We start from the raw sequence: 12,257 nt of genomic DNA, 5'->3' as shown, positions 1-12,257 counted from the left end.
TTTATTTTTTTTAACCCTCCCAGCACTATTATACTAAGCATTCTGTAGTCAGAATGCTATTATTTTCCCTTATAACCATGTTATAAGGGAAAATAATACAGTGAATAGACTGTCACCTAGAACCCATGCGTGGAAATCGCACCGCATCCGCACTTGCTTGCGGATGCTTGCGATTTTCACGCAACCCCATTCATTTCTATGGGACCTGCGTTACGTGAAAAACGCAGAATATAGAACATGCTGCGATTTTCACGCAACGCATAAGTGTTGCGTGAAAATCACCGCTCATGTGCACAGCCCCATAGAAATGAATGGGTCAGGATTCAGTGCGGGTGCAATGCGTTCAACTCACGCATCGCACCCGCACGGAAATCTCGCCCGTGTGAAAGGGGCCTAAAGCATTGCAGAAGTGATGCATGAAAAAAAATGCTCATGTGCACAGCCCCATTGAAACGAATGGGTCAGGATTCAGTGCGGGTGCTATGCGTTCACCTACTGCATTGCACCCGCGCGGAAATCTCGCCCGTGTGAACGCAGCCTTAGTAGTAAGAGAAGCCTTCTGTGTGCTGTGGTGTTAGTGAGAATTAGTGAATGGAGCAAGGATTAGCAATCATGGAGTCATTTCATATTCTGAAGGTGAGTTAAGTTTACCAAGCCAACCTACCTACAGATGTGAACCGCTCCACAGCATATGATAACAAATCTAATGGTTTTGTGAAAAGAAAAGGTAAATGTATAAAATACTGTAATGAGAGTAAATAATTTTGTACAATTTCTTCATAACTAAATATCAGCAGGGACAGTACATGGTAAAGAGGAAACTATGAGCTTAGTAAGGTTAGGATCAGGTAGAAAGCAACAGTGGTCCCTAAATCATGCTGGCTGCAAGTGGTCCCCTATAATGCCTCCCCAAATGCCCGGGCACCACATACAGGTTATACTTACCTCGCTCCCCAGCACCTGCGTCGCTCCTTATGCCCGCACGGCCGCCGCTGCATCTCCCTATGGAGTGGATGAAAACATCCGGCGAGGGTGGGTTGGACAATAAGCAGGCCGTGATAGGAACAAGCCTCCCTAGTGTCACCCGCGATGCCCGGGAGGCTCACCCCCATTGCAGCCTGCTATTGGCTGCAAGCCGCCCCCCACCCCCAACCCGCCTGGATGTGCGGCTGTGGGGGCATCAGATGCGGGTGCCAGGGAGCAAGGTAAGTACAATCTGTGTGAGGGCCCCGGGCATTTGGGGAAGCATTATAAGGGTTGGATAACCCCTTTAAAGGTGTCTTGCTCAAGTCAGAAAGAGAAAACCGATATCTACTGTATGGCAGGGAATAGGCTGAAAAACATGTTTTAGGAAGCAAAAGGGACAAGCTCAATTTTCCTGCCTGTAATGCAGAAAGAGCACTACCATATATACAACTTTTAGGGGCATTTTTTTATTACATTGCACTCATTTTGAGCTAAAAATAATTTTTCTAATTGATCTTTATTACAAATATGGAACCCTTTTTTCCGTACAGGGCTGAGATGCTCTAATAGAGGGATTAGAATTTTCTCTCTGCCCCGTCAGCCAGCTGATCTGATGGGCTCCTTATCTCTCCTCTCTGACATTATAAACACTCATTATAGCTCAGTTCTTATGTTACTAATAAAAATGTGGCTTATAAGTGTTTATGACGTCTTAAGGCCCTATAACACGGGCAGACAATTGACGGGAGGGAAGCGTTCCTTCCTGGCAATCGCCTGCTTGCTGGAGGAGGAGACTGCTGCAATTATATGCAGTGATCTCCACCTCAGTATAGGGACGAGTGATCGCTAATGCATCGCTCGTCCCTATACTGTCTGACTGTTTGCCAGCAGCAGAGCGCCTATTACACTGCACGATCTACCACCGGCAAACCAGAATTTTTTAACATGTTAAAAAAATCCTGATTACCTGTTGAACGAGCGTTTGCTAGCGAGTTCCATGTGCTTGATAAAGACCGTTTGGTCGAAACGTTGCCACAAGAGGTGAAATAAAAGAAATTTAAATTGATCCATCTGAGTGCCGCAGCTTTCTTATCTGCTGCTGTAAATTACGGGAACCCCCAGACCGGGATCCAACGCTACGGGCACCACCACGAACCGGAATACTGATATAACAGTGAGTAGTGCTGACCTAATATTTTTTCGTGCTTAGTTCCATGGCCATCACTTGATAAAGCCTGGACAGTCCCCTTTCATGCAGTTTGTGGATTCCTACTGAATCCATGTGTTCTTTGCACACGTGTTTTTAGGTAATCAAAATGTTCACGTCAAAGGGGGTTGGGAGGTGATAGAACAACTATTTCACCTCTATGTCGATTTCAGTGTTTTGCGGTCCGTTTTTCACGGATCCGTTGTTCCGTTTTTTTGCTTCCGTTGTGTTTCAGTTTCCGTTCCGTTGTTCCGTTCCGTTTTTCCGTATGGCATATACAGTATACAGTAATTACATAGAAAAAATTGGGCTGGACATAACATTTTCAATAGATGGTTAAAAAAAAAACGGAACGGAAACGGAAGACATACGGATGCATTTCCGTATGTGTTCAGTTTTTTTTGCGGACCCATTGACTTGAATGGAGCCACGGACCGTGATTTGCGGGCAATAATAGGACATGTTCTATCTTTCAACGGAACGGAAAAACGGAAACGGAATGCATACGGAACACATTCCGTTTTTTTTGCGGAACCATTGAAATGAATGGTTGCGTATACGGAACGCAAAAAACAGACCGCAAGACGGAAAAAAAAACTGTAGTGTGAAAGAGGCCTATAAGAAAGGCAATTAAACAAGGAGGCCATTTATATGTTTATAAATCTAATCATCATCTTCCTCCTCGAATCAATCATCAATAATATGAACTCGATGCCTTCACACACGGCAGATTTTGTGGCAGAAAATTCTGCGACTGAGAATCAGTTCCATTCATTTGAATGAGGCAGCGAGCACACGGTATTTCTGCAAGCCTCATTGAGGAGAGTGGAACTGATTTTCAATCGGGAAATTTTCTGCCACAAAATGTGCCGCATGTGAAGGCTACTTTCACTTTAGTGTTTTTGCTGGATTCTGCAGGGTTCAGCAAAAACGCTTCCGTTACTGATAATACAACCATCTGCATCCGTTATGAACAGATCCGGTTGCATCAGCTTTAACATTGCCAAGACGGATCCGTCATGAACTCCATTGAAAGTCAATGGAGGACGGATCCGTTTCCTATTGTTTTACAGGACTTACCTGTGCATCGCCGGACTTGTGATTTAAGATGGCAGCCCGCATATGTTCGCAGGCGAACACGGCGAACTGGCATCACTGCTCTGCGCCTCTTTGTGATCTTTTTACTACATAATCACAGTGACAACTTTCTCTCACTGTGATTTTGTAGTATAAAGGTCACGGAGAGGCGCAGAGCATTATCGATCATGTTACTGCTTCGTGTCTCTGCTGTCCGGGATGAGTTCACACTTCAGTTATTTGGTCAGTTATTTTGATCAGTTAGGCTAGGTCTACACGACGACATTTGTCGCGCTACAAAAAGTCGCGCGACAGATAGGGCGCAACAGTTGTCGCGTGACATTTTGTTGCACTAATGTCGCGCGACAATTTTTATAATGGCAGTCTATGGTGTCGCACTGCAACATGCGACATGTTGCGACTGCGACGCGACAGTCGCAGAAAAATCCATCTTGAATGGATTTTCTGCGACTGTCGCATCGCAGTCGCAGCATGTCGCATGTTGCAGTGCGACACCATAGACTGCCATTATAAAAATTGTCGCGCGACATTGGTGCAACAAAATGTCGCGCGACAAATGTCGTCGTGTAGACCTAGCCTTAGGCTACATTCACACGTCAGTATTTTCCTATATCCCGATTTTCGGTCCGTTTTTTGCGGATCCGTTGTTCCTGAAAATGTTTCCGTATGTCATCCGTATGTCATCCGTTTTTTGCGGATCCGCAAAAACGGAAACATGTATAAGGCTCCATTCACACGTCCGCAAAATGGATCCGCATCCGTTCCGCAATTTTGCGGAACGGGTGCAGACCCATTCATTTTCAAAGGGTCCTGAAAAAGCACAATGTCTGATTTTTTTTTCAGGACCCATTGAAAATGAATGGGTCCAGATCTGGTCCAGATATGTTCCGCAAAAAACGGAACAGATCAGGAAAGAAACAACGGACGTGTGAATGGACCCTAAATTTCAATAATCAAATAAAGTTGTTTGGATTTCTTTGAAAAAAAATTGAAAAAATAAAATAATAATTTGTTATGTGTTTCCAGGAACAGAAAATGAATGGGTCCAGATCTGGTCCTGATCTGTTCCGCAAAAAACGGAACAGATCAGGAAAGAAAAAACGGACGTGTGAATGGACCCTTAGGCCCCTTTCACACGGGCGAGTTTTCCGTGCGGGTGCGATGCGTGCGGTGAACGCATTGCACCCGCACTGAATCCTGACCCATTCATTTCTATGGGGCTGTGCACACGAGCGGTGATTTTCACGCATAACTTATGCGTTGCGTGAAAATCGCAGCATGCTCCTCTTTGTGCGTTTTTCACGTAATGCAGGCCCTATAGAAATGAATGGGGTTGCGTGAAAATCGCATACATCCGCAAGCAAGTGCGGATGCGGTGCGATTTTCACGCATGGGTTCTAGGTGACAGTCTATTCACTGTATTATTTTCCCTTATAACATGGTTATAAGGGAAAATAATAGCATTCTGAATACAGAATGCTTAGTATAATAGTGCTGGAAGGGTTAAAAATAATAAAAAAGTTAACTCACCTTCTCCTCTTGTTCGCGTAGAGGCCGGTCTGTTCTTTAGCTGTGGCTGAAGGACCTTTGATGACGTCAGATCACATGCTCCATCACCACGGTGATGGACCATGTGATTGGAGCATGTGATCTGACGTCACCTCAGGTCATTCAGTCCACAGCTAAAGAACAGACCGGGATCTACGCGAACAAGAGGAGAAGGTGAGTTAACTTTTTTTTATTATTTTTAACCCTTCCAGCACTATTATACTAAGCATTCTGTATTCAGAATGCTATTATTTTCCCTTATAACCATGTTATAAGGGAAAATAATACAATCTTCAGAACATCAATCCCAAGCCCGAACTTCTGTGAAGAAGTTCGGGTCTGGGTACCAAACATGCGTGATTTTTCTCACGCGAGTGCAAAACGCATGACAATGTTTTGCACTCGCGCGGAAAAATCGCGCATTTTCCCGCAACGCACCCGCCTCTTATCCGGGCAAAAAACATGACGCCCGTGTGAAAGAGGCCTTAATGTTAGCCAAAACCAGGTGTGGGTCAAAAACACAGAACAAGAACAAGTGCGGATCATTACACCTGATGTCTGAGTAGGCTTCACTAATGGTTTTGGCTCACAATAAGGCCTCATGCACACGACCGTTGTGTGCATCCGTGGCCGTTGTGCCGTTTTCCGTTTTTTTTCACGGACCCATTGACTTTCAATGGGTCCGTGGAAAAATCGGAAAATGCACCGTTTGGCAGCCGCATCCGTGATCCGTGTTTCCTGGCCGTGAAAAAAATATAACCTGTCCTATTTTTTTCACGGCCAACTGTTCACGGACCCATTCAAGTCAATGGGTCCGTGAAAAATCACGGATGCACGCAAGATTGTCATCCGTGTCCGTCATCCCTGTCCGTTTTTTCCTATCATTTCAATGGCAAACTTGACTTAGATTTTTTTTTCATTTTTCATGTCCGTGGATCCTCCAAAAAACAAGGAAGACCCACGGACGAAAAAACGATCACGGAGATACGGACCCCGTTTTTGCGGACCTTAAAAAAAAAACGGTCGTGTGCATGAGGCCTAAGGCTCCATTCACACGTCCGCAAAATGGGTCCGCATCCGGAACGAGTGTGGACCCATTCATTTTCAATGAGGCCGGAATGTGCTGTCCGTATCCGCATTTGCGGATCCGCACTTCCGCATCTGTGCTTCTGTTTCCGCAAAAAAATTAGAACATGTCCTATTCTTGTCCGCAATTGCAGACAAGATTAGGCATTTTCTATTATAGTGCCGGCGGTGTGCGGTCCGCAAATTGCGGAATGTACATTGCCGGTGTCCGTGTTTTGCAGATCCGCAAAACACTTACCGACGTGTGAATAGACCCTAAGGCCTCTTTTACACTACTATTTTTTTTTCTGTTTACGGCCCGTTTTTTACGTTCTGTATACGGAACCCTTCATTTCAATGGTTCCGCAAAAAAAACTGAATGTACTCCGTATGCATTCCTTTTCCGTATTTCAGTTCCGTTGAAAGATAGAACGTGTCCTACTATTGCCGGCGAATAACGTTCTGTGAGTCCATTCAAGTCTTCCGTATCCGTTCCGTTTTAGCGGAACCATCTATTGAAAATGTAATGCCCAGCCCAATTTTTTTATGTAATTACTGTATACTGTATATGCCATACGGAAAAAACTGAACAGAAAAACGGAACAGAAACGGAAACACAGCGAAAACAAAAAACGGAACAACGGATTCATGAAAAACGGACCGCAAAACACTGAAAAATCCATACGTCGTGTGAAAGCGGACCGCACATTGCCGGCACTATAATAGAAAATGCCTTTTCTTGTCTGCAATTGCGGACAAGAATAGGACATGCTCTATTTTTTTGCGTAATGGAAGTGCGGATCCGGAAGTGCGGATCTGCAAATGCGGATGCGGACAGCACATTCCGTCCCCATTGAAAATGAATGGGTCCGCACCTGTTCCGCAAAATTGCGGAATGGATGCGGACCCATTTTGCGGACGTGTGAATGGACCCTAAAATGTGAACTCAGTTTAAGCTACATTTACACCAGAGATTAACGGTAGCTGCCTTACAATACTGTTCTGAACATAAACTGAGTGTATACAATTTTACAGCTGTCCTACAGGTGCACATCCATCAAGACCGTCCTTATCTAGGGATGTAAGGCAGCAATGAGGAAATCGGGGTTACATGACTATAATAAGGCACAAAAAGGCATCTTCTACCAGAAACAGGCCCTGTGCAAAAGTGCCAAATTACAGTGCTGCCCATAATTATTCATACCCCTGGCAAATTTTGACTTAAAGTTACTTTTATTCAACCAGCAAGTAATCTTTTGACAGGAAATGACATAGGTGTCTCCCAAAAGATAATATGATGATGTACAAGTGGTGAAGAAATGGTTAGCAGACAACAACATTAACGTTTCGGAGTGGTCCAGCCAGAGTCCAGACTTGAATCCAATTGAGAATCTGTGGAGGGAGCTAAAGATCAGGGTGATGGCAAGAAGACCCTCCAACCTGAAAGATTTGGAGCTCATTGCTAAAGATGAATGGGCAAAAGTACCTGTGGAGACATGCAAAAAGCTGGTCTGCAATTATAGGAAGCGTTTGATTGCTGTAATAGCCAATAAAGGCTTTTCTATTGATTATTGAGAAGGGTAGGAATAATTTTGAACTGGACACTTTTTGATCAAATGTAAATAAAAGCTATAATGCCACTTGTACATCGTCTTATTATCTTTTGGGAGACACCTATGTCATTTCCCATTAAAAAATTACCATACTTGCTGGTTGAATAAAAGTAACTTTGAGTCAAAATTTGCCAGGGGTATGAATAATTATGGGCAGCACTGTACATGGTGAGAAACTGGACTTTAAAGAAAATGTATCACTTATCATGTTTTTGCCAATTTAAACCAGATAGTGGCACAAATCAATTTTTTCGAATTTTGTTTTTATTTTCTGATATTGCCTGAGCTGTTCATAACAGCATTTACAGACATTCTTTACGAAAGCCACCATGGACCATAGACACAATGGACTGGAGGGGAAGAACTGACTTTTATGGGCAAGTTTTGTAGGAATTCTCTGTGAGGTCAGGAGGGATTAGATAAGTTGTGACAGTCATCTATTGTGAATGATGAATCCTATTTATATGTTATATCTGTCATTAAAAACCTGCCTGGGATGATAATGAGATGACTGCTGAAAAGTGATCAGTACAGAAAATAAATCTCAACATATTATTAAGGTTAGTGGCCAGAGATAATTATATTTTTTGAAATATAGAAATATAGATTACGATATGGAAAATAAACAATCACCAAAAAGTCTATAGTTAACACTCAGTGCTGTAACTGTTGTCAGTGATGGGGCTGGGACCTCGCCACCGATTGCAGGTGCAAACTGAAAGTGCACACTGTTTTCATAGAATGTGGGGAAAAAAACAAAAGGATTAGACCAAAAAGTGACAGTTTGTGGATTCCTACTGATTCCAGGTGTTCTTTGCAAGCGTTTTGTTATGCATTAACCGATTATAATACGTTATTAGTAACTTTTATGTTTTACTTTGTTTTCAGGTAGACCATCCTGTCAAACTCAGGATGCTTTCACACTGTTTTCCAGCACCTTTCAAAACAAAATACCAGGAGGATTCTCAAATATACAGAAAATTTCTACTGGATGCCCGTAAAAAGGCATATGGTGTCAAGCATCATCTATACTGTAGGTGATGCCTATAATGCACACTATATGTCTTTTTACTGGATGCCTCTGTATGAGGCAATGATCATGCATGAACGGTTTGTTCCGAAATGCTGCAGGTGCATCGGTCCACGTAGACCTACTGTATGGTAATACCTATTTCTGAGAAAAATAAAAGAACCCAAAGTGAGAACGAAATATGGTCAACCTACATCTGAGGGTGTCTTCTATCCTCCCATGATGCTCGAACATTATTGCATTCTGAAGAAAACAGCTAGATCCATCAAGAGGAATCTAACGTATATATATGAGCTTGACAGTAGACGCAAGTAGGCTCAGACAACAGACACATTCAGAAACGCAGTGCACACTGTTCACAAGGGCCTCAGAAGAAGAAATACCACCGAAATAAAGGCATGAAATGATAGTAAAATACAAAGTACTTTGTGTCAGTTATAACACTACGATCTACTTTTTTACCTTGTACTCTTTGCAGTTTAGGCTTGGCAAACGTCATTGGCAGGTTAAGAGGGATGAAGTGCTCATGACTGCAGATGGTTTGCAGAAATTCAAACTTGTATTCATTTAGTATCTGACAATAGAACGAAAAATAAGTTGTCACATGTAACACACCTGTCTAGCAGCCCTGAACTCAATAGATGGTCAGTTTATCCTGCTGAATTCGGCAGTTTCGGCCAACATACTGTGTATGACCTGCTTCATTACTTAGGACAGTATAGACCAGGGAACCATTCTTTATGCAGTCCATTATAGGACGATCATTATATATTTAGGGCTCATGAACACAAACTTTTTTTTTCCATGTCCTTTCCTTTTCTTTTTTTTGTGGCCTGTATGCGGAACCATTCACTTCAATGGGTCTGCAAAAAAATAACTCGGTGTGCATTCTATGTCTGTATGTCCACATGACCGTTCCACAAAAATCCCAAAAAGTCATCAGCCAGTGAGCGTCCTTCCTTCACTATGCCTGCGCCAAATACTAAACGGCACTGAGCAGGCGCGAGTTTTATCATGCACTCAGGGCCGGCAGGAGGATGCGAACGCTGCCTGGCCCTGTCAATCAAGACTTGGAGGGAGGTGACAGAGGTGGGAGAACGGAGCCTCTAGGAGCAGGAGCAGCGCCCCCCTGAGGCTAATAAGCATATTATAAAAGTTACATTTATGGAGTAACGGGGGCATAGATAAAACTAGGAATAGGCTAGTTAGTGTCAGCTGACATTAGCACATCACTAATGTCAACCAGTTTTATTTAGGTATTTCTGGTGACAGAAACCCTTTGAAGCGAATGCTCACAATTAAACAAATGTAGGGTTTTTTGTAATTCTTACATATCCAACATTGTTAATATATGGTTATACAGGGAGTGCAGAATTATTAGGCAAGTTGTATTTTTGAGGATTAATTTTATTATTGAACAACAACCATGTTCTCAATGAACCCAAAAAACTCATTAATATCAAAGCTGAATATTTTTGGAAGTAGCTTTTAGTTTATTTTTAGTTTTAGCTATTTTAGGGGGATATCTGTGTGTGCAGGTGACTATTACTGTGCATAATTATTAGGCAACTTAACAAAAAACAAATATATACCCATTTCAATTATTTATTTTTACCAGTGAAACCAATATAACATCTCAACATTCACAAATATACATTTCTGACATTCAAAAACAAAACAAAAACAAATCAGTGACCAATATAGCCACCTTTCTTTGCAAGGACGCTCAAAAGCCTGCCATCCATGGATTCTGTCAGTGTTTTGATCTGTTCACCATCAACATTGCGTGCAGCAGCAACCACAGCCTCCCAGACACTGTTCAGAGAGGTGTACTGTTTTCCCTCCTTGTAAATCTCACATTTGATGATGGACCACAGGTTCTCAATGGGGTTCAGATCAGGTGAACAAGGAGGCCATGTCATTAGTTTTTCTTCTTTTATACCTTTTCTTGCCAGCCACGCTGTGGAGTACTTGGACGCGTGTGATGGAGCATTGTCCTGCATGAAAATCATGTTTTTCTTGAAGGATGCAGACTTCTTCCTGTACCACTGCTTGAAGAAGGTGTCTTCCAGAAACTGGCAGTAGGACTGGGAGTTGAGCTTGACTCCATCCTCAACCCGAAAAGGCCCCACAAGCTCATCTTTGATAATACCAGCCCAGACCAGTACTCCACCTCCACCTTGCTGGCGTCTGAGTCGGACTGGAGCTCTCTGCCCTTTACCAATCCAGCCACGTGCCCATCCATCTGGCCCATCAAGACTCACTCTCATTTCATCAGTCCATAAAACCTTAGAAAAATCAGTCTTGAGATATTTCTTGGCCCAGTCTTGACGTTTCAGCTTGTGTGTCTTGTTCAGTGGTGGTCGTCTTTCAGCCTTTCTTACCTTGGCCATGTCTCTGAGTATTGCACACCTTGTGCTTTTGGGCACTCCAGTGATGTAGCAGCTCTGAAATATGGCCAAACTGGTGACAAGTGGCATCTTGGCAGCTGCACGCTTGACTTTTCTCAGTTCATGGGCAGTTATTTTGCGCCTTGGTTTTTCCACACGCTTCTTGCGACCCTGTTGACTATTTTGAATGAAACGCTTGATTGTTCGATGATCGCGCTTCAGAAGCTTTGCAATTTTAAGAGTGCTGCATCCCTCTGCAAGATATCTCACTATTTTTGACTTTTCTGAGCCTGTCAAGTCCTTCTTTTGACCCATTTTGCCAAAGGAAAGGAAGTTGCCTAATAATTATGCACACCTGATATAGGGTGTTGATGTCATTAGACCACACCCCTTCTCATTACAGAGATGCACATCACCTAATATGCCTAATTGGTAGTAGGATTTCGAGCCTATACAGCTTGGAGTAAGACAACATGCATAAAGAGGATGATGTGGTCAAAATACTCATTTGCCTAATAATTCTGCACTCCCTGTAGACATTAAAGCAGTTTTTTTCTGTTATACCGCTCTCAGACTTCTGCGTAGACAGAGTTAAATTATAAAATTCTTCCACCGCTAGGAGGCGCTGAAGAGCCTACTGCATATTGTTTACACACAGAACGCCTAAAAAAAAACAGCTCCTAAGGGCCCCACAATGGTGGCAAAATGTTGATATTTAACTCCCTGACTGGACAAAATTTTGAGTTTGAGATGTATAAAGAAATTGATTTAATATATTTTTAAAAAAATCAATCAACACGGAACAATTTGTGTTAAAAAGTGGTGCAGAGTCTGTTAAGAAGCCATATAACAGGGTTGGCCAGCCCTGCCATATACCATGAAGCAGTGGGGCAGAGGCTGATAGGGATCTTTATTGTTCGGTGACTTTAAATAAACTATAATAATCAAGGATCATTTTACCGCTGAGCATGTCAACAGGTAGTTTTATTGCTTCTGTAACTATGGCTTTGATCAACCTCTCTGTAATAAGAAGCTAGTATGATACAGATGCAGCAGGCACTAAACGTTGTCCAGTAAATAATAAGTAGGGAACAAAGAGACCGCTCTGGTCCCCGTCAGTGATACTGCTGAGGCCAGTGATTGGCTGCAGTGGATACATGGTTAGTTTGAAGGTGATTGGGTCAGGCCTGGAAATAAATGTAGACAGATGGAGTTACATAGGTGAGAACTGGTTATTTTATTAATTGTAAGCATTTCCTGCCTCTACAAAACAATATTTCCATTTTAAGGTGTCCATGAACATAAAAGTACAGCCATCCAAACCTGTGGCAGGACGCATC

At 42.8% G+C, this 12,257-nt stretch overlaps 1 protein-coding gene across 2 annotated transcripts in view; it reads right to left on the bottom strand.

The window, feature by feature from the left end:
- DOCK11 (dedicator of cytokinesis 11) overlaps positions 1 to 12,257 on the bottom strand; it is a 266,917-nt gene that overhangs the window by 141,479 nt on the left and 113,181 nt on the right. The window contains exons 30-31 of one of the 2 annotated variants that reach the window (XM_044269084.1): positions 8,990 to 9,101; positions 665 to 703 (exon numbers count right to left, since the gene is read on the bottom strand). In XM_044269084.1, coding sequence (XP_044125019.1) covers positions 665 to 703; positions 8,990 to 9,101 — 151 coding nt within the window. The remainder of the gene's footprint in view (positions 1 to 664; positions 704 to 8,989; positions 9,102 to 12,257) is intronic. The other variant, XM_044269085.1, reaches the window with a different exon arrangement.

This window comes from Bufo gargarizans, chromosome 9 (genome assembly GCF_014858855.1).
Source record: "Bufo gargarizans isolate SCDJY-AF-19 chromosome 9, ASM1485885v1, whole genome shotgun sequence".
Taxonomy (NCBI): domain Eukaryota; kingdom Metazoa; phylum Chordata; class Amphibia; order Anura; family Bufonidae; genus Bufo; species Bufo gargarizans.
The sequence above is the reverse complement of the archived record's forward strand: the minus strand, read 5'-3'. Positions and strand labels throughout refer to the sequence as shown.